General features: G+C 44.9%; 1 protein-coding gene across 1 annotated transcript; it reads right to left on the reverse strand.

The window, feature by feature from the left end:
- Positions 1-1,553: 1,553 nt before the first annotated feature.
- LOC146075090 (nicotinamide riboside kinase 2-like) lies at positions 1,554-21,365 on the reverse strand. The gene is made up of 8 exons (XM_083183972.1): positions 21,109-21,365; positions 12,942-13,032; positions 12,258-12,303; positions 11,943-12,126; positions 11,786-11,857; positions 5,883-5,989; positions 5,709-5,788; positions 1,554-1,796 (listed from the first exon to the last, which is right to left on the reverse strand). Exons 1-8 carry the CDS (start codon positions 21,132-21,134, stop codon positions 1,791-1,793), a joined length of 612 nt encoding a protein of 203 aa, XP_083040098.1. The 5' UTR covers positions 21,135-21,365; the 3' UTR covers positions 1,554-1,790.
- Between the last annotated feature and the right edge of the window lie 454 nt (positions 21,366-21,819).

Below are 21,819 nucleotides of genomic sequence, written 5' to 3' on the forward strand. Positions count from 1 at the left end.
GCAGGCACAGCACAAGCCACAATCATGGGGGTGCAGGTGCCGGAGCCTCACGGGGGGACACCAAGATGGCACCCGCACACAGCAACGGGAGCGCCAGGCACACTAAGACACCCGGACCCCCACTGGTCTCGCACTCAGCTGCCGCCGGCAGCAACAGAGACACGGCCCCACTCGGTGCGCTCAGCAGCAGGACCTCGGCAGTCAGTGCAGGAGCTGGGGTCTCACCAACAGGCAAGGGAACACCAAGATGGCGCCCACCCCCAGCAGTGGGAGCGATAGGCATGCCAAGATGCCCAGTCACCCGCAGATCTCCTATACAAAGGATCTAAGCAGCTCCAGGGACGCAGGGGAGCTTTAGCAAGGTATGGGGATGGGAATGAAGTGCCTATGATCTCTTGGGCAGGATGTATATTTGGATGTTCAGCGGAGCTTCCTCACCCTGCTTTCACTCACATGCTCGGCCAAGCCACGCCCCATAAGTCCCATTTTTTATAAAATCTCGCTGCATCTTTTTCTGCCGTAGGAAGCAGAGCATGTCTTTCATAGAACAACACATCCAATAAGGCAAGCTTAAGTTCTTGGACTGATGGGGCCTGTTTTTAAATCCAATATAACAATATACATTTTTTGGCTAGGACCAAAATCACGAGTATAGGGATAATTTTTTTTTTTTATTAGGACCAAGCTCCCAGTCTTTGAAATGGAGAAATAAGCTTTCCATTGGATTCCTTACAATTTTCACCGTAAAAAGGCAGTTAATATAGTCCAATACCTTATTCCAGAAATTTCTAATTTTACCACACTCCCAGAAGTTATGCATATAGTTAGCTCTCATCATGGAGCATTTATAACAGTTGCCCAAATCATCTGGTACAAAGGGCCTTATTCTAGTTTACTCTTTCTGAAAAATTCTGGACTTAGGGAGACTACTGACATCGTAAGAATAGTGCTGATCATAAGTGCCAGGGACGCGACACAGCATCTGGCACCGGGCTGTTGCTGTACTGAGGTCATGCTGCACAGCAGGGATTTCCAGCCATTCAGTAGCAGACATGTGTCTCTTAGCACCTGGTGAACTGCAGACACATAATGGCCCTTGGCGCCATCGTGGCTTGGTACTCTCGGCGTCTGCAATCCTCAATGCGGCTCTAGTGCAGTTTTGGCAGCTACAGCCGACTAAAACAGATGGGCAGGACTCTATAAAGGCCACACTCCCTAAAAAGTACCAAGTCCTAGTATACAATGAGCAGAATTTTATACAGGCCACACTCCCGGATATTCTTCCCCCCCCCCCCCCCCTCCCTGGGGAGCCACCCCTTTCAGCTCCATGCTGAGATAGAGGTAAGCCCTAGTTGGAAAGAAAAATAACACTCTCTACCTATCCAAACTAGTTAGGAGACAAGGAGGAAGGGGAGGAGTGAGGTTATATATCACCAGGTGGGCGGTTCCTAGAAAAACATCCTGTCTAAACGAGAGGAGAGTGAGGATATCCCAATGTCATGGCTGCCATGGGGATCGAAGAAGAAAATCCATTTCATCGATTAAGTCTGAAATCTCTTTACAAAACGCAGCTTTCATTGTAAACTTTCAATCATGGAAATTGTCCTTTCATATATGGAAATCATGCAAGCAAAATTGCAAGAAGTGGTTTATTCAAGTACTTTTTGCGGATAGCATTTAAAAATTCTTTGCGTTTCAAAAATATATATACACAAAACAAAGTGTAAATATATATATATATATATAAAAATTTTAAATCTCCCAAAAAAGTTGTGAAGCCTTATTGCCATTTAATTCTGTAAAACAAAGAAAGAAAGAAAGAAAGAAAGAAAGAAAGAAAGAAAGAAAGAAAGAAAGAAAAAAAAAGTTAGATTGTACATTCATTTTAATCCAAAAGCTCTTCAAACTCTGTTCTCAGGACCCCAAACAGTACAGGTTTTCCAGTTGTCATCACATCAATTGCAAGTGAAATAATTAGCTCCACCTGTGGACCTTCTAAAATGTGTAGAGTAATGAATGTACCTGCTGGGTGACCTGAACTGAATGCGGTCCTGAGGACAGAGTTTGAGGGGTGCCGGATGGGAAAAAGAACAGGTGGCAGCAGTGAGTGCAAGAGGCTCAGATGCTCTTGCCACCCTGTTGTACACACCAGCTGGGATTCCGATGTCTGGGACCCCTACTGCACCAAGTTTGAGAAACACTGCTTATTCAATTAGATGCTCATATCATAAAATGGACATTTGCAAGGTCGCAACTGGTCTCCAGAAAGTGGTTCTGGTTGTCAGGTGGACATAGTCTAGGTCGACAGTCAATAAGTTGACCACTATATGTCAACAGGCAAAAGGTTGACGTGAGTTTATCAGTTTCACTGCTGTCTTTTAGGTCTTTTTGTTTTCCAGTAGTTTTATAGTTTTTATACTATTTTACAGTATATAAAATTCTAGGGGCAATAAGAGTGTGGTACTTATGTAGTTTCACAGCGGCAGTTATGTAGTCAGCGTAGTGTCCCTGTCAGAATCAGAGTAGTGTTCCAGCGGCCAGCGTAGTTGGCTTGTAACTGCGACTGCGAGTACGTTCACGCCTAACCGGAACTTACACGGTTAGCGTAGTCAGTTAGCGTTGTGTCAGCGCTCATCACATTGTGTGGGAACAATTGCCCATTTTTAACCTGCCTGACATGACAGGTGGGAATGTGTTCCTGAAACACCCTCACCATCCAGGTTAGCCAGAAGCGTGACGAGCCCCGCGAGGGGACGCGGTACGCGTCTTCCCGACACGTACATACCCCCACTATCCACATCGGCGTGGAGTTGTCTTTATAAAGTGTGGTGAGCCCTGCAGATTGCATGGCGTGTATTCTGCGTCTGGTCGTCACACTTCAGGCTCGTTTTTCATGTCCACTCGCTCGCCACACTTTATAAAGGCAACTCCACATCGACGTGGATAAGGGGATATTTGTAAGAGAGCTGGTGACTAAATAAAACACACGCCCATATGGGCGGCGCATGCCCCGATAAATATCAGGGACAAGACACCCACACGTCATCTGATGAAGCCGCTGACATTCTAAGAGGCGGGGAAACGCGTCATCCAGGAGTCCCTCACTGCGTACACGTGAGACACCACCGATCGGGAGAACCCGGAAGCCGGAGCTGAGCGTTCCTGAGAAGGCTGGCCAGACAAACAGAGCAGCCAGGGACCCGCTCACGGCGTGGGTAATTGAATAAGAACTCCCCCAATGGAGAATCGACAACTGGAGAATCGACAGCACCAACCGGCGAATGTCCACCGCTTTGGACTCTGGGAGGAACACACGATGTACATGTGTATCAAAGATCACACCCAAAAACTGAAGTTTCTGATTGGGCGTTAAGTGAGATTTTGGAAGATTTAACATCCACCCATGGTCTCAGAGAAACTGTGTTGCAATCGTCAGATGTTCCTGCAACTTCTCTGCCGATTCCGCCTTGAACAAGAGGTCGTCCAAGTATGGGATAATCCTAACCCCCTTTAACCTGAGAGTCGCTGCCATAACAGCCATCGCTTTTGTAAAAACTCTTTATTCTGTGGCCAGTCCGAAAGGTAGAGCCTAAAACTGCAGATGAGTTTCCCCTATTGCAAAATGCAGTAAAGATTGATGTTCCCTGCATATAGGCACATGTAGGTAAGTATCCTGGATGTCCACTGATGCTAGAACTTGTCCAGGTTCTATGTTTAAAAGCACTGACCATAGAGATTCCATCCTGAAGTGGTCCACCCACAGATGTAGGTTTAAAGACTTCAGGTTTAGAATGGGTCTGAAGGAACCTTCCCATTTGGGGACTAAGAAAATAATGGAATAAAATACCTTCCTTCTTTCCTCCTGAGGCACCGGGATCACCACTCCCTTCTCGTTTTCGCAAGCGAGCTTCTCTCAGCAGGGGTGTTGAGAGAAATCTCTTTGTGGGAGCTTCCCTGAGATTGATCCTGTAACCATGAGAAATGATGGCGAGAACACAAGGTTCTGGGGTGGAAAGATTCCACACATCCCAAAACTACAGGAGGCGACCCACCACTCTGATCCCAGAACGGGGAGTCTCCGCCCCGTCATGCTGAGAACTTATCACTTTTGGAAGGGTGTTTCTTTGCAAAGGCTCCGAAACAGGATCTGGGCGGCCTTCCTTTGCCAGAGGGGAACTTTCCCCTACCTGTTTTTCCTCTACTGGACGCACCCCCTCGAAAGGAGGAACAAAAGGACAGCCTAAATGCCCCAAACTGTCAGCCTCTGCTGCGCTTTCAGTGTAAAGAAACTTCCTCTGGAAGTTTTACACTGTAGCCTGTCACTAACTAAGAGAATATTAATAAAAAAAAAAAACTCCTAGCTACTCTACAAACGGCTGCAGCCCGCAGCCAGTAAGCATAGTACCTGCTCCAGTGGGCACCTAAAACGAACTGAGGAATTCTGGGATGCAGAAGGGAGGAGCCTGCCTCTCAAAGAAGTTAGCATAGGTGCCTTGCTCCTGCAGACCCTCCTACATCACATGGTTAGCTGTGCCACCAGGATGGAGGACAAAGAAAGTGGGGGTATGAACAGGTCGGGAGGTCACATAACGCGTGCGCTTGCCATGCTTCGGGTTGACGTGGATAGCGGGGGTTTGAAATGGAGGCAACTGCCAGTATGTAATATGGAGCACTGGCAAATGCGTACTTTATTGTGCATGAGACGCACTTGCGCACCACACCACCCCTTTGTGCACGAGATATGGGCAGGGTTGCCGTACCCTGCCGCACAAATTACTGAGATGCACAAGCGTATGAGACTCTCGTGCATCTCAGGCAGACGGAGTGCCTCTCCGCTGGCGCCTGCATGATCGCCTCTCCGCCAGCGCAGGGGTTCGGCGGTTACCGGCGCTGTGGGAGGCTTGCCAGGAATGCTGGGGACAGAGCTGCAGCTTGTGGGGACAGTACAGTTACTACGCTGCCTGACGGGGACACTACGTTAACTATGCTAGGCTGCCGCGAAACTACACAAGTACCAATAATAATATTGGTACTCTTATTTATTTAATGGGAGCACTATATGTATTAGTTAGCTAATTTGGTATTGTGTTTGTTTTCCCTTCTACAAAATCATTACTTCATTACAGAATAAGCCAGGAGACTTTTCTTTGGAAGATTTCAGCAATCCACCAGTGGTTTGTGCATTGGAATCCACATATTACTCCAATCTTAAACTGTGTACACACTAGAAGATATATCTGCAGATAGATCTTGTCAGATTGCACGATTTACAAGTGTCTGCCTAGTTGAGCTGTCAATAAACTCCAGCTCCTGGTGGGGGTGTACAGGTAATCGGTGGATTGCCTGTAGACATAGCGCAATGAGACAATAGGCTAGTGTGTACCCAGCCTTAAAAGGATTCAACTAATTTTTGTGAATGACCATTGTCTGGTTTCCAGCGTTTGCTCCTACATATTACCAGACTTTTGTTCCCACCAGACAGATAGGTAAAATAAATCTATAGGCATGTGCCCAGTTTTAATCTATTAATTTACACATGACTAAGCCTTCATTGATCATTCCTTTAAGCAGATAGAATAGAAGTATCAACACTTCTCTCAAATCCAATAACCCACCGAAATGTACTAGGTCAAAAAGGCTAGAATGTATATGTACTGCTGTGTGCTAACAATATATTCAGAAAGGGATTGCAGCAATTGTTACAGTACCTTGCAGTTTATCAAGTTCAGCACATCTCTATATACTCTGTTAAACAATTCTTCCCTTGTACGTGTTCCATTTAGATGTTCTATAAATAAGAGGATGACAACGATGTTAAATAGAGTAGTTGCATTCAATGTATTCCCAATAAAGCAAAACTCTTGTACTGATTAAGCACTAACCCACAATGATATTCAGTTCTTCCATGGTCTTCTTGTGTTTCACATACATTGGCCAGACATGACCATCAAAAAGTCCAGGTGGATCAGGAACAGTGTAGTTTCGAGAGCTGTTAAAGAAGCAACAAGAATTTGGGTAGTAGTGACCTAGCAGTATATGAAGACATACAGACTGACAATCTTTCTCAAATGTTTTTGAATCACTTCACCCTACACCAGGGGTGGCCAAACTTGTCCTCCAGATCTACCAACAGTTCATGTTTTCCAGGCACCCTGTGAATCTATAGTAGGAATGAATGCAGCATGTATGTAAATGTGACAGTTAGTAATGACTACAGCTGTGCACCAGCTAGGTGATATGGAAAATGTGGACCGTTGGTAGATTTCGAGGACTGGTTTGGCCACCCCTGACTCAGAATATCAGTATTTTTTTTCATGCCACTTCTACACCAAATGTATATTATTGAGAAAATTGTTTTTAGGTGTCAACATTAGGTTCAGTTATGTGGTGAGTGACAGGAGTCACTTTTGTTTGTCCACAAAGTTTAGGACTGGAAGACACAAGCACTGGTTTTGCCTAGAACAACAAATTGGTTCTTGGACCACCAACCCAGGGCATCCCTGAAATTCCCATGGCACCCAGTTCGGTACTTGTGTATTATCACGACTCCCACGATTTCCATCTTATGGGATCTTATACAATTTAAAATTGTATACCATTGTATATGGCATACAATGAGATGAGATTTTAAATTGTATAAGCACACTAATGGGTGCTTTCAAGGTCAATTGGCCCCCCTATAAGATTTTTAATTGTATAAGCACCCTAATGGGTGCTTACAATGTTAAATGCACCCCCACTATCAACGCCAACCCGAAGCGTGGCGAGCGCAGCGAGCCCGTGAGGGGCGGCGGTATGCGTCCTCCGACCTTTTCATACCCCCACTATCCATGTTGGCGTGGAGTTGATTGTATATAGTGTGGCGAGCGCAGCGAGCCACCGAGCCCGAAGCGTGGCGAGCCCCGCGAGGGGACGCGTAATACTTTACATGTAATACGCGTCCGCTCGCCTCGCTGCGCTCGTCACACTATATAAAATCAACTCCACACCGACATGGATAGTGGGGGTATGAAAAGGTCTGAGGACGCGTACCGCCGCCCCTCGCGGGCTCGCCATGCTTCGGGTTGGTGTTGATAGTGGGGGTGGCGTGGGGGTGCATTTAACATTGTAAGCACCCATTAGGGTGCTTATACAATTAAAAATCTTATAGGGGGGCCAATTGACCTTGAAAGCACCCATTAGTGTGCTTATACAATTTAAAATCTCATCTCATCTCATCGTATGCCATATACAATGGTATACAATTTTAAATTGTATAAGATCGGGTCCCATCGCAGCACATCTCATCTCATTGCATACCATCTTAAGCCTTATGGTATGCAATGAGATGGGAGCCGTGATAGTACACAAGTACCCCCAGTTCTCTGCGTTACTGAATGGCTGTAGATGTGTGTAGTCAGTTCAGTGCATGCTCCAATGGTGCCTAGAACCACGAGTCCTTAATGCACAATAACACAAGTCCATGGATTAACAGTCACAAATTTATATAAAGAAAATTTAAAATCTTATAATTGCACCCAATTTCTGTTTCTGTTGGTCATACAGATTTGATAAAACAGCTTACATAGAATCTTTCCCACACTTAGGGGGCTATCTATTAGCTGCAATAATTTTTCTCTCTCTACAAATGGGCTAATAGCTGGATAACGACCACTGGTCATCTATTTAGCTATAGAATTCAAGATGTTTTCAAGAGAAAACAAAAATAATCCTGTTTTGATGAAATAACCCCTGGGATTCAGGATAAGCATCTGGACCATTGTGCTACTGGGGCACCCAGAACTAAGACTTGGCTAATTGGATACCGCACATATTCCAGAAAGCCCACTCCTTGCATATTAAAATTGTATTAGAAGTCAGGGTCCAATTTGGGGTTTGGGGGGGGGGGGGGTTTCTTAAAAAAAAAGAAAAAAAAAAACTGTGATATGAACAAGTGTAAGAAGAAAATTTAGAACCTCCAATTGCTCTAATAGAGTAAAATTAGAGTATTACCCAATACTCGGATAGAGTTCATTCCAGGCAAACTCAAATGAACATGCTCAACATGGAACAATGACGTCAATTGCAAACATTACAGTGTGCTATATCAGATCATAGCCTTATGAATCCTAGTAAAGTCTTATGCCTGTTCTGAGTGATAAGGAAACATTGCACTTTGTCTGGGCCACAATGTCATGAGATAGAAAATGTCACTTCAGTTGTATAAGTTTAGGGCATCATGACTAGTGAAGATTACAGAGATCTGTGCTGTGGCTGATGCAAGACATCCACCAAGTTACAGATGGTGCGAATTTCGGGAGTTCCCCAGACGAAGTTGCGCTTTTGTGGTGGAGCAGCCCAAAAAGGAATTATCTGTACAGTGTGGTGTGTTTTTTGATAGAAGCAAAAGGGATTATTAGGCGCTTGTCAGGGGGGATGGGGGTTAGGAGGATGGGGGTAATCGGAAGAAGAAGAGCAGATTTATAGGATGAAGGTATAAATAAAAATAATAGTAGTAGCAAATAAATAGAAATAAAAGTCAAATAAAAATAAAAATTAAATAAAATAAATAAAACGTGCATAAATTGTTTACACTCTTTTGCAGGGTTGGAGGGAGGAACAGTCCAGTGTTTTATGACTCTAGCTTGCCCTAGCTTGCTAACCTGTAAACTCGTTGGACCAAAGAGAGGGACATCACGAGAGCAAGGGGACACACTGCCACCCGCTCCAGCTACTGCCGCAAGTCACGTACAGAAGCCAGAGAATCAGGTGACGTCACCCCAAGCCGCCCGCAGCACACGGAAGACGCTGAACAGCAGAACGCTGCCGTCTTCTCCTGTATAACAGGTTAGCAAGCTAGGGCAAGCTAGAGTCATAAAACACTGGACTGTTGCTCCCTCCAACCCTGCAAAAGAGTGTAAACAATTTATGCACGTTTTATTTATTTTATTTAATTTTTATTTTTATTTTACTTTTACTTCTATTTATTTGCTACTATTATTATTTTTATTTATACCTTCATCCTATAAATCTGCTCTTCTTCTTCCGATTACCCCCATCCTCCTAACCCCCATCCCCCCTGACAAGCGCCTAATAATCCCTTTTGCTTCTAGCAAAAAACACCCCACAATTTACAGATGGTAACATGTATGGAGCGGGAGGTCTGAGGCTACTACACTTTGTTACAGTGGTATAGACCAGTGGTTCTCAACCTCAGTCCTCAACAGTGCATGTTTTCCAGGTTTCCACACACAATCAAAGGTGAAATAATTGGCTCCACCTGTGATCTTTTAAAATGTGTCAGTGACTAATGAGTGCACCTGTTCACCTGCCAGGTGACCTGGAAAACGTGCACTACTGGTATAGACCATTTTAAGGGAGAGAGTTCAAGTGTCGAATGCATTAATACTGCATGAGTCGAGCACATTTTGGCTGGATACATTTCCACAGAATTCAGAAGTATGCCAGCGCCTTTAAGATAGTGAAGTACCTTCCTGTCTTTTAGTAGCTGTCCACACGGATACAGGGCCTAATTCAGACTTGATCGCAGGACAACATGTTTTCTCAAAATGGGCAAAACCCATCTTTCACTTCAGGTGGGGCAAATGTAATGCGCAGAAAGTTAGATTTGGGCAAGTTATTTTGATTCTGTGCAGGGTAAATACTGGCCGCTATATTTTTACACTGCAATTTAGTTTGAACACATATCACCCAAGTCTAAAGCCCCATACATGCAGGGTGGCGGGAGCCGGCGGAGCTGAGCTTTTTTTATAAGCAAGATCAGTAAGCACACCTGCCGTGCACCCGCAATGTTAGCTGAACAATCTGTGCTCAGTGGGGGTTTTGCCTATAAAAAACTACTGGCCCATCCTCTATCACCTGGCCACTTGGTATCAGCAGCCATGAGCCCTTGCCCTAATTAGCTTTAAAAAAGTGTGGCACAGGTGTGCCCGATTGCTTGGAGCGCTGGCTCCAACAACTGGACCAGACCTACATGGATGGGATCAACTGTATGAAATTGCAGGGTATGTATCTTAATCCAGTCCAAATTATTTTTATCCGGACCGCTTGCTTAATTAACTATATGCTCACGCTGCTGCTGTATTATTTTCTCCCCTCTGCCGCTAGTTAAAGATGTCAGTCATTCTCTACCCCGGAGCCCTGTATGTACATCCTCTGCTGTTGTGGCTTCAAAAAAATTAATGGGATAACCCCACCTCTATTGTAGCACCCCTAATAATGATACATTTCAATCAGACACATATTACATAATCGCAGACACCATCGGTGTCTTGCCGATGCGCATTTTGCCAGATATTCGGCTTCGTCAGGGCACTAATTCTGACCTGAAATAATATACTAACATCATGGCAGCACTCAGAATAGAGTGTCACTGCGAGGTCAGCAACATACTCCTCTCATATATAAAAATAGCAGATTACCTTATTAGTGTTCAGTCTAGCACCCGCCATCTTTGAAAACCCATGCAGTTCCTGTTCTCTGCCTGGGGTGTCGCTGTCTGCTGTGGTGTTTCTCGCACAGGTTTGGTTTGCATATCAGTGCTGATATACAGACCACACTGTGCTAGAAGCACTACAGCAGACAGCGACACCCCAGGCAGGGAAGAGGAACTGGATGGGTTTTCAAAGATGGCAGGTGCTAGAATGAACACTGCTTATGTGTATATAATAGAAGAAGCTGCCTGTAATACCAGCTCAAAATCCACTACCAATAATAAGAAGTATATCTGCTTGTCAGCACACTGATTGAAGAGAGTAAATCTCATATAACCAACAGAGATCAAAAACCCAAATACGGGGGCATGGACTAGCGGTCCCGTGGCCGTGTCTCTGCGAGGGCTCCCTGGAATACTAATAAATTACAAGTGACACTGATTTTACGAGTGTAAAAAATGTCATACAATAACAAACATTCTTACAGGCATATGTCACAATAAGAAAGCATAAAACCTAGAATATATCTCCTATAATAGGCAATCAAGTAATTCCAGTTGACCCCTGGGAAATATTCATAACTCTGCAGAGAACAGAGTGTAAGCATAATTTGCTCTGTAGACACATCAATAGGAAATAAACACAAAGTAACAGAATTCAGACAACTCCAAGGGTTTTGAAACATTTCAAGTACATTTGTTACTACATGCAGAGAATGCCTCTGAATACAAACCCCCAGTAATTAATCTTGAGACAGGGAGCACCACCCCTAATATAGGAGGGGAAAGTGTAATTACACAAAAATAGGAAACACCAATACCACAGGTGCTAATAAATACATATAAGCAAAGATATAAGTGCAATTGAACAACCCCCCCATACCCCCTCCCTTCTTCTAAACAAACTGTAAGAGCAATGCCTGAGCTCCAACTGATCCATTTCAGAAGAGATCACAAAGAGTAAATTAGAATATTCTAAAGGTGCATACACACGAGGGCTATTATTGCAAATATCGTTGGAAATAAGGTTGCTGAGTGACCATATTGCCAGCGATGGGAGTGTGCACCGGCGATAAATCGTCGAGTACAAGCTCCCGTTTTCTGCCCCTGAATGGTCGCTGGTTGGAGGAACATGCTCCTCCGACCAGCGACTTCAAATTGCCTCTTCTCCCAGCAGTGTGACATTTTCATCTGCAACCATCTCTGGTCGCAGATAAAAATGGGACACTGAGCAATTTGATTGCTGAGCAATATATTGCCAGTGATCATATTGCCCCGTGTGTACGCACCTTTAGAGTTGTGGAACAGAAGATTAATGCACAAATATATACACGCATATCAAAGTGCACATACCTTCTTCGCCTCTTGCATTCATCATAGGGTATTGAAATAAAATAACGATGCGTGAACATCTCAATTAGTGGTCTGGAAGGAAAATAATAAAATCAAATTACATTTGTACAGATATCTCAGACACACAATATTGTAGGGTTATACAGAAAATTCTTACTCATAGGTGTACAGAAGGAAGCCTTCCACAATTAGGATGTGACAAGCCTCCTGCTCTTCATTCCTCTGGCACACATGCCTATCCATAGTGTTGTTAATACCATGAGAACGCTCAAACTTCACAGGATCTTTTTTCCAGGCCGCAATTGTTTCAATCATAGCTTCAATATCCAAAGCACCGATCACTAGGAGGCAGAGAACAGACCGTGTTATTCTGTACACTATTTCACAGCGAGACCCTCTTGGCATATACAGTAATAACTGCTTTCTAGCACCACCAGTCCCAGCAGGGAAGCAACGGAAGCCACCTTCTTACCGTCATATTGCTTAAATCCATCTTCAAATTTGATCTCGTCCTGGGGCTGAAATAGGGTCCAAAAAAAATAAAATAAAAACCTTATAGACACAAGAACACTGTCTATAGACTGCTAAACATTTAAACAGAACTTATAATTTAGGATTTAAACAGACTTTACCTCAAGTATGTTACCATGGGCCAGTTGCACCAAGCTTCAAAAGTTATACAATTAAGAGTGATAAACAACCAATCAGCTCCTGCCTGACATTGTTCAAACACAGTCTGTGACATGGCAGGTAGGAGCTGATTGGCTGGCTGTTTATCACTTTTGAAGCTTAGTACATCTGGCCCCATGTATGTATGTATGTGTGTATGTATGTATGTATGCATGTATCTAGTACAATTGTGTTATCATTGCACCATTGTATCCACCTCTTCACATTGTACCAAAAATATACAGCACATAACACCTTACAACATTCCGAATGCAAAACTGGTTCCACAGATACATAGTGGCAAAGGCAATACTGGGGGAATAAACTACAGGAGTACTCGGATATGATCATTACAAGAACAAGGGTGTGACGTTTTATTTCCATTATATTATTTTTAAGCACAGGCTGCGGTTGTGTATATGTTTAATAAATCAAATTATGCTTGCCCTCTAAAGATATGTTGTACCATTGAAATGCTCTTACTTACTTTAAAAAAGTCATCCTGATGTACAACACAGCAATTGGGCAGAGATTTTAGCAGTCTGTTGGTCAGAGTGGTTTTTCCACCATTGGTAACACTAGAAACAAGATAAAAACAAATCATACAGAGTGTGCATTTCTTATTTAAGTGTAAATTCATGTTGATAAATGTAACTTCTCAGAATCACTATTTACTTGCAGAGCACCACACAACTCTGCAGCACTGGACAGTCTGTACAATAGATCAAACGGAATACAACTCATGCATGTAAAAAGAGCCAGAGCACACAAAACTGATGATGGTACAGATGTGAGATTTAGACAAGGTCCAGCTCAAGACCACATCAGTGTTTTTGATATGCTTTCAAGCATTCAATCCTATTAGGTGGTGAGCGGATGTTGCAAAAGCGTACAAATGCCAGCAGTATCACTCACAACACAATCCCATCCTTGATTCCTGATTTTTGTATTGAGCTGTATGGTACTGCAAACAAAAATGTACAAGTCTGGAGGCCATATAATACCCCGGTACTTATGTCATATCTGGGCTCCCGTTTTTCTTATGAGACCGCGTCCCCTCGTGGGGCTCGCCACGCTTCGGGCACGGTGGCTCGCTGCGCTCGCCACACTATATAAAATCAATTCCATGCGTAGTTGGATAGTAGGGGTATGAAAAAATGGGGTGTATTTAACATGGGAGCCCAGATAATACATAAGTACCAATACCCCTTTTACACCAAAAATCCCGGATCCGACCTGACATTTGGAACACGGATCCAAGCCAGGTCGGATCCAGGATTCGTACCAGTTACACTGCGGTGCCTACCCGCAACGTAAACGGAAGCTGCGCTTGCAGATTACTTTATCTCCACGCGCCGGGACAGTGATCACCCCCGACGAGACTGCCGATTGCCACGCTGGGGACAAGCCCAGCACCAAGGTAAGCTGCCCGGCTGCCCCCTTCCGCGAGGTGAATGGATGCCACACACAGGCATCCATTCACCTCCTCCTTGCCTCCACTGCTGTCTACACAGTACAGCAGCGGAGGCTGTGTGCGTCCCCTGCCCAACCTCCATGTTGACCGCAGGACACTGCGGTCCGGAGGTTGGGATTGCCCCATTGATGTAAACGGGAGCCAGGTTGAATGACCCGGCATACCCATTTACACTGCCCTCTACCCAGGTCCTAGCTGTGTTCAACCCAGTTCAGGACCTGTTTAGAAGTTCCAAGTAAATGGACACGGGTTGACCCATTTACACCCCGCTGACACTGGTTTTTGCGGCGGTGTAGAAGGGGTATAAATGTGGCATCCGTACTCATTACTCGAACCTAAGAACTGACCTCAAAGAGTCTTTTTATAATGTTATATTTTTTAAGGTACTCTTTACCTAGAACGGCGCCCACGATGTCCATCGCGGTCATCGGGGGTTAAAAATCGTGGCCATCGCATGCACTAAAAAAACGGGTGCGACGAGATGCCCGCGATTTCCCATAGGGATCAATGTTAAAAGTGTGATTGGACGCGATTTTAGTGTTCAATGCCCGCGATTTTTCCATAGGAAACAATGTTAAATGGGCCACAGAGCCCTAATAGTCCCCCTGAAGTCTTAAATGGTCCCCACAATTGTTAACGCCACCCCACGATCAACGTGAACCCGAAGCGTGGCGAGCGCAGCGAGCCCGCGAGGGGCGGCGTTACGCGTCCTCCGACCTTTTCATACCCCCACTATCCACGTCGGCGTGGAGTTGAGAATAGAATAGTGTGGCGAGCGCAGCAAGCCACCGAGCCCGAAGCGTGGCGAGCCCCGCGATGGGACGCGGATACCTGTGAAGCCTGCGAAGGGACACGTTTACCTGTGAAGGTATCCGCGTGCGCTCGCCACGCTTCGGGCTCGGTGGCTCGCTGCGCTCGCCACACTATTCTATTTTCAACTCCACCCCGACGTGGATAGTGGGGGTATGAAAAGGTCGGAGGACGGGTACCGCTGCGCTCGCCACGCTTCGGGTTCACGTTGATCGTGGGGTGGCGTTAACAATTGTGGGGGCCATTTCAGACTTCAGGGGGACTATTTGGGCTCTGTGGCCCATTTAACATGGTTTCCTATGGAAAAATCGCGGGCATTGAGGCATTGAACAGTAAAATTGCATCCAATCACACTTTTAACATTGTTCCCTATGGGAAATCGCGGGCATCGCGTCGCACCGGTTTTTTAGTGCATTTGATGGCCGCGATGGGCGCCGTGCTAGGTAAAGAGTACCTTTTTTAATATATGCAGCATTCAGGGTCTTATAATGCTGTGGCACAATAAATGTAGCATTTATTAGGCCAGGTACACACCAGTACAATAATTGGCATATTGAAACAAATTGTTCAGTGCGCAGGAGTGTGCATCTACACTGCACAAAGTCGTCTGAATGGCCGTGGTGCAGTTTAATGAATAACTGAGAGTCCCTCAGCGAAACGCGTCAGAAACACAGCACCCCCATTCCTCTCCACAATTGTGCTCTGTGGATTACAAAGCTACTTCCACTGGATACCTGAACCAGGACTTTTTGTGGACATTGCTAACTCTGGAACCAAGCAAAGCCAGTAAAAGGACAGCAAACAGCCATCACCACTCCAAAGGGTACATCTTCATTTGCTATATAGAACTGCAGCAGGTCATCCCGAAAACCGTGAGTGGTATATTATAAACTGTCCTATTAAGCCTAACCACCATTGCTGTCCAAATAGGAACAGGATCCAATTTAAGCGATTTAAAAGAGGGGTACTTTCCCTTAACTCAAAATGTATATATTAATGTATTTCTGCACCTTTATAATGATATTAGGTCTTTGTATTATTTTTTGTATGGTTTTGTATTAGTGAATAAAAAACTGTTTTTAAAATTATACACGCTGTGTGATAATTCCTTCCTCAAAGCGCAGTTTTCTTCCTTTCTCTCTGTATGGGCAATGTCGAATGGTCTGGGACGAAGGAAAATTTCCTGACCATCTGCAGATTAAACGTCGCTGTAGTGTGTACTCGGCCTAAACAATAAACATGTGTTTAGGGTAATTAGTAAGTAAACTCTATGGAGGAAAAGCATTTAAGAGGCTTATTTACTTGTGAACAAGATGTCACTTAAGGTCCATACACACTGGGCGACTGAGCTGAAAGCCGCTCAAAATAGCATGTTCGAGCGGCTTTCAGCTTAAAGCCGCCCAGTGTGTTTGGCCCGGCGATGAGCCATGCTACGCGCTCCCGCATCATTGCCGGTAAAGCCGCTCACCTGCTGGTATTACTAGCAGATGAGCGGCTTTGAGGACGGCTGACCGTGCCAGGCAGGGGGAAAGCCGCTCAGTGTGTATGCAGCGATGATAGCGATCATTCCTGTCCATACACGCTGGGCATAGTTGCCCAGTGTGTATACTAGGTTAACCTTTAAAATCTGGAAGGCTTTTTGCCTCCCCCTGTATAATCATTTGAGAGGCTATTGTTATTGTAATCTATACAATCTACATTGGACTTCTACAAATTCTTACTTCATTGGAGAGTTATCCTGACATTAACTGAACAGTTACTGTGGTTTAAGTATGCACGAGTTGAGTGCAGTAATACTGACAGTGTACAATCTAATATACTGACCTACAGTACTCAACAAAATTAAACTACAGGTTCATTTTAGGAATGTAACTGGTATCAAGCGGAGGGGATTTCACAAAAAAGTTTGCATTTTTTTTTGGCAGAAAATGCAGAAATAAATGCTGGAAGCCCAGATTGTTGCCCTTCCAAAACCAGGTAAACCCCCCACCGCAGTTCAAAATTTCCGCCCAATTGCCTTATTAAACACGGACGTCAAACTGTTTGCCAAGATGATAGCCAATCGACTATCCCCTCTCCTTCCCTCCCTAATAGCCGAAGACCAAGTTGGCTTTGTTCCAGGTAGACAGGCCCCAGATAACACCCGCAGAGTCTTCAATATTCTGGAATTCTGCAACCACAAAAAAAGAACCATTATTGATCCTGTCATTGGACGCCGAAAAGGCTTTTGACAGATTACATTGGGGGCTACTTAAAGGTGGTTCTGTCCCGATTCGGCTTTACTGGTCGTTTCTAAAACTCTATCTTTGCCCTGTACTCGGTCCCTTCAGCGAAGATATTTGTGAATGGTTGTCTCTCCTTGGGGTTTGACATCACCAACGGTACCCGACAGGGATGCCCGTTGTCCCCTCTAGTTTTTGCGTTGGCCATTAAGCCTCTGGCTGAGTAGATTAGGGCTGCGGAGGGCCTGAAGGGCCCTAACATTGGTGGATCAGGCCACATAATCAGTCTTTTTGCAGACGACATCCTTTTAACCCTAGTGAGCCCCTCCACGTCTTTACCAATAGTGCACACAGTGCTAGACGAATTCTCAAAGATCTCCTATTACAAACTAAATACATCTAAGACAGAGGCCCTTCCCTTTAACATCCCCTGGGAAGAAGTTCAGCTTCTTAAGGACCAGTATAGATACGCGTGGCAACTGAGATCCATTAAATACCTAGGAGTACAGGTAGCTAGAGACTGCGATGTATTTGATTGTAACTTCAAACCACTATTGTGCTCTTTTGGGAAATTGATTGACGACTGGTTAACACATGAGATCTCTTGATTGGGTCGCATTGCAGCTTCTAAAATGATACTGCTGCCAAAACTCATGGATCTCTTCAGAGCTATACCCAGAATCCCACCTAAATCCCTTAACACCAGCTTTAATAAATTGTTCTCTCGATATATCTGGAAAGGAGTTAGACCTTGTGTTGCTAGGAGGACCTTAGTTTTACCTAAAAGCTGCGGGGGGGGGGGGTGGCCTACCCTGACCTTGAGAGGTACCATTCTGCATGTTTGGTTAGTCAGGCCAGAGACGGGTTTGCTCTGCTCTCCCCTAAACCCTGGGTTCGCATAGAGTGCTCCTTTCTTGGTGATTACCACCTTATGGACTTACTTTGACTTCCCCGTCGGGCAATACCAGAGTGGCTGGGACCAGGGGCTGCTATTAGAGCAACATTGAATGCATGGCATAGATTGATCTCGGACGATGTAGATGTATTACTCCCGGGTCCGGACCTGTCCCTCTCTGCCATAGCCTCCCTTATACCAAACTTGAGATTGGACACCTGGGATTCCCGAGGTCTGACCCAACTGAAGGATCTTTTTCCAGCGGACAATTTAGCATCATCTGCAGACAATCTAAATATGGTATCCCCAAGCAGGACTTCCATAAATTTCTCCAAATTCGCCACTGGCTCCTTAGGTATCTAAAAAACAATACAATCCCCCCGGCCTTCCCAAGAATATTATACTCCTGGCTGTCCTCCCGGCACCACAGATGAGGGATCTCCAAATGGTACCAGTATGACATAACTAAATCTAAAAAGGAGAAACTACCAGCCCACGTTAGGTGGGAGAGCGATATGTCTGTGACGCTGTCGGAGGATGAGTGGGAATCTATTTCTACCTCTGGTTTCAAGATGTCCAAATGCTTAACCCACGCAGAAATGTTTTATAAATTATCTCAGAGGGCGTATTTCACACCCAGACGGCTGCATAGTATTTGGCCATCGGTTTCCTAGCACTGCTGGAGAAAGTGCGGCGGCATAGGCACTATTTTCCATATATTTTGGGAGTGCCCACTCTTGCGGCCGTTCTGGTCAGAAATATTCTCTCTAATCGGGGAGGTACTGAAGGTCCAGATTCCCGCTGTTCCATTAATTGCGCTATTCCACCATAGTACGAGTATGCCGAGTGGCGATAGGTATATCCTGGGCCATATTTTAATAGCCGCCAAAGCCACTATAGGTCAGCTGTGGAAGTCAGAGACAACTCCTTGCTTGCCCCCTGTCTTAGATAAGACAGGGCTCAAACAATGACCAGTGATGATCTCCTGTAATACGGTATATAAAGATAATTAACTCCAGTGGCTACCTACATGACAATTAGATAGATAGCAATAGAGGTATAATTGTCGGTCCCATCTGTCCCCCCTCCTCTTGTCCCTGTTTGTCTGTGTCTTAGTCTTATATACTGTATGTTCCTGTTGTTATACAGGCATGCAGTGCGCTATGACAGTTATTTTAAGTAACAGTATGGATCTGTACTTTCTCACAATGTGTACCCTTTGAATGACCCTACGAAGAATTGGGTGATGTACATTGATTTGTGTGCTGTATGCTTTAATAAAAATTGACATTATTTAACAACAAAAAAAAAAGAAATGCAGAAATGTTGCACCCGTAGGATGTTCTCAGACTTCATGCTTTACCAGAAACTTCAAATATGCTAATTGTCAGCTGCTGTAACACTTAATCTTTTATTATAGTAGACAAGCTGCAATAATGCAAGGTAAGGTGTAGATTACCAGGATAGTTTACAGAAAATGCCCTGCGAGATGGACTGACTGAAGGAGAGATCATTTACAGAACACTATCACCTTATACATAGCAATGTGTAACTGGAACTAGGTTGAAAAGGAAAGGACTCGCACAGACCTTAGATACCTGAAATAGGTCTTGCTAAATAGGTTTTCACATAGTGCGATTTTGCTTGTGATTCATTTGGGATCGAATCGAATGGCAAGCAAAACACATTTGATTTGTACAATATAGTACAGATCTGTACCAGTGCAAATCAATGACAGGCGGAAGAATAAGTATTTTCTTAATCAAAAATAAATAAATAATGAAGGAGGATTGTTGTATAAACTGTAAACACATTGCTGGATTATTATTGCAAGCCAACAAGAGAAATATATATATATATATATTCATTCAACAGGGCCGAAACTAGGGTTTCCGGCGCCCGGGGCAAGGCAGTCATTTGGTCGCGCCCCCCCCTTCCCCTGACGGGGGACGGGGACCAAATGACTGCCTTGCCCCTGGCGCCGGAGGCTGGGTGACCCCCCCCCCCCCGCTGACATCATACCAGTGTGCAGCCAGGGGGGGTCCAGAGACAAGCAGCGGGGTTCCGGGGACTGGTGTAGCCGCAGCTTTCTCTCCGTCTCCTAGCGCTATTTGCCTGGCGGGTGATGACTTTGAAAAGACTTGCCGGACGCCGATTGGTTGAATTCAGCCAATCAGCGTCCGGCAAGTCTTTTCAAAGTCATCAGCGTTTCCCGCCGCCAGGCAAATAGCGCTAGGAGACGGAGTGAAAGCTGCCGCTACAGCGGCTACAACAGTCCCCGGAACCCCACTGCCTGTCCCCGGAACCGAGCTGCCCATACCTCACAGCACCGCCCCCCCAGTTAATAAATTATTTTGAATATTTACTGTGGGCTGTGTGTAGACGCTGCCTTCATTGGATGGCACCTGGGCAAGTTATTTGACTGCAGCTAAAATAAGTCCTGAGTGACAGCTCTCACTCCATGAATATATATATATATATATATATATATATATATATATATATATATATATATATATATATATATATATTACACACACACTATCCATGCAATAGGCAGGGTTTTTATGGATTTATTTTAAGGCTTTGGAGTAATGTAGTACTGTTATAGAAGCAGTTTGTCCAGAGAAATGGAGGGAATACAACAGATCATATCAGAACTTGGCAAACCCAACACACCCAGCCCTGGAATTATGTATGTGATAAGGCTGCTTACTCATCTGCAGTAAATGTGTAACCTATTTCCAATTAATATACAGTATTTTAGTAATGGAAAAATACCTACAATTTAGTGAATTAAAAAATTAATTCCCACTGGCTCAGCAATAGTAACAATAATAATAGCAGTGATCAGGGGTTAGAGTGGGAACTAGGAGGAACTGAGTTCCACCACCTCAAATGGTTTGATGGAACATTTTAATCACCACATTGGCCCCTCACAGAAAGGCATTCTAGTTTGCAGGGGGATACCAAAAACCCTACCAATGGCCCTGCATGACCACTGGCTGTGATATTATTATTATTATAATAATAATAATAAACAAAGCAGACAGCACAGGCATTAAAACAAACCTTACACACTATACATAACACTAATGAGGAACATTAGTAGCAGCTGGAAGTCCACATAGTGTATAAGCACTATTCCTTTATATAGGCGCTAACGCAGTCATTCTTCCAGCTACTTGTACCCACAGAGCTACGTTACAGCTACACCAGCATGAGAGCCGCCCTTGCCACCGGCATCACTTACCCTCCTATGCCCACAACGATCTGCATGGCGGCGTCTCCGTCAGTCACTATATAAACTGATAGTAAGGGGAATAGGCTAGAGGTACGCGGAGAGCAGGGAGAGAGGAAGCGATCGTCAGCTGCGGCCCCACATGGCTTCCATGTCGGGGAGATCGGAGGGGAGGACACAAAACATCTATCCGGGTATAGGCAGCAGCTGGTGGGAGAGAAAGACCTGAGTACCCCGCCGTGCAGCCTGGTACTATCCCAGGCAGGTAATCAGCCTCACACCATTGGTCAGTCAGAGGGATGGGGGCGTGGTGATAGGACGTCCCCGACCCATGCCGCTAGAAAGTTGGAAAAGCAGCAGCCTGAACTTAGACGACGTGTGTGTGTTGTGAGTGTACTGTAACTTGTGTTGTGTGTGTCCTCAGGGCGCAGCTGACACGTGTCCTCAGAGTCCCTGTACAGTACTTGTTTTACAGATCCTTGAACTGTATTTGGGGGATTCATTTCAGGGCCTCCCCGAGCTTCATTTTTTTTCTGGACGGAAATATAGATTTAGCATCTCCCGCGATGGAATAAAAAAAAAAAAGGTGTAGTATCGCAACAAACAAGGGGACTGATACCCCTTTTACACCAAAATCTGTGGTCGGACCCTGGTCTTGGAACCCTGGTGTTTCCAGGGTCAGACCCAGCTTCATACCCCATTTACACAGCACTGTGATCCAGG

The sequence above is a fragment of the Crinia signifera genome, chromosome 4 (assembly GCF_055691185.1).
Source record: "Crinia signifera chromosome 4, ASM5569118v1, whole genome shotgun sequence".
Lineage (NCBI taxonomy): Eukaryota > Metazoa > Chordata > Amphibia > Anura > Myobatrachidae > Crinia > Crinia signifera.

Excerpts from the sequence above, each read along its gene's own strand:
- LOC146075090 (XM_083183972.1), bottom strand. The coding sequence starts at position 21,134 with ATGCAGATCGTTGTGGGCATAGGAGG. Across the intron at positions 12,127-12,257 it reads TGGATTTAAGCAATATGACG|TGATCGGTGCTTTGGATATT; the intron begins GTAAGAAGGTGG and ends TCTGCCTCCTAG. Across the intron at positions 5,789-5,882 it reads AGAACTGAATATCATTGTGG|AACATCTAAATGGAACACGT; the intron begins GTTAGTGCTTAA and ends TCTTATTTATAG.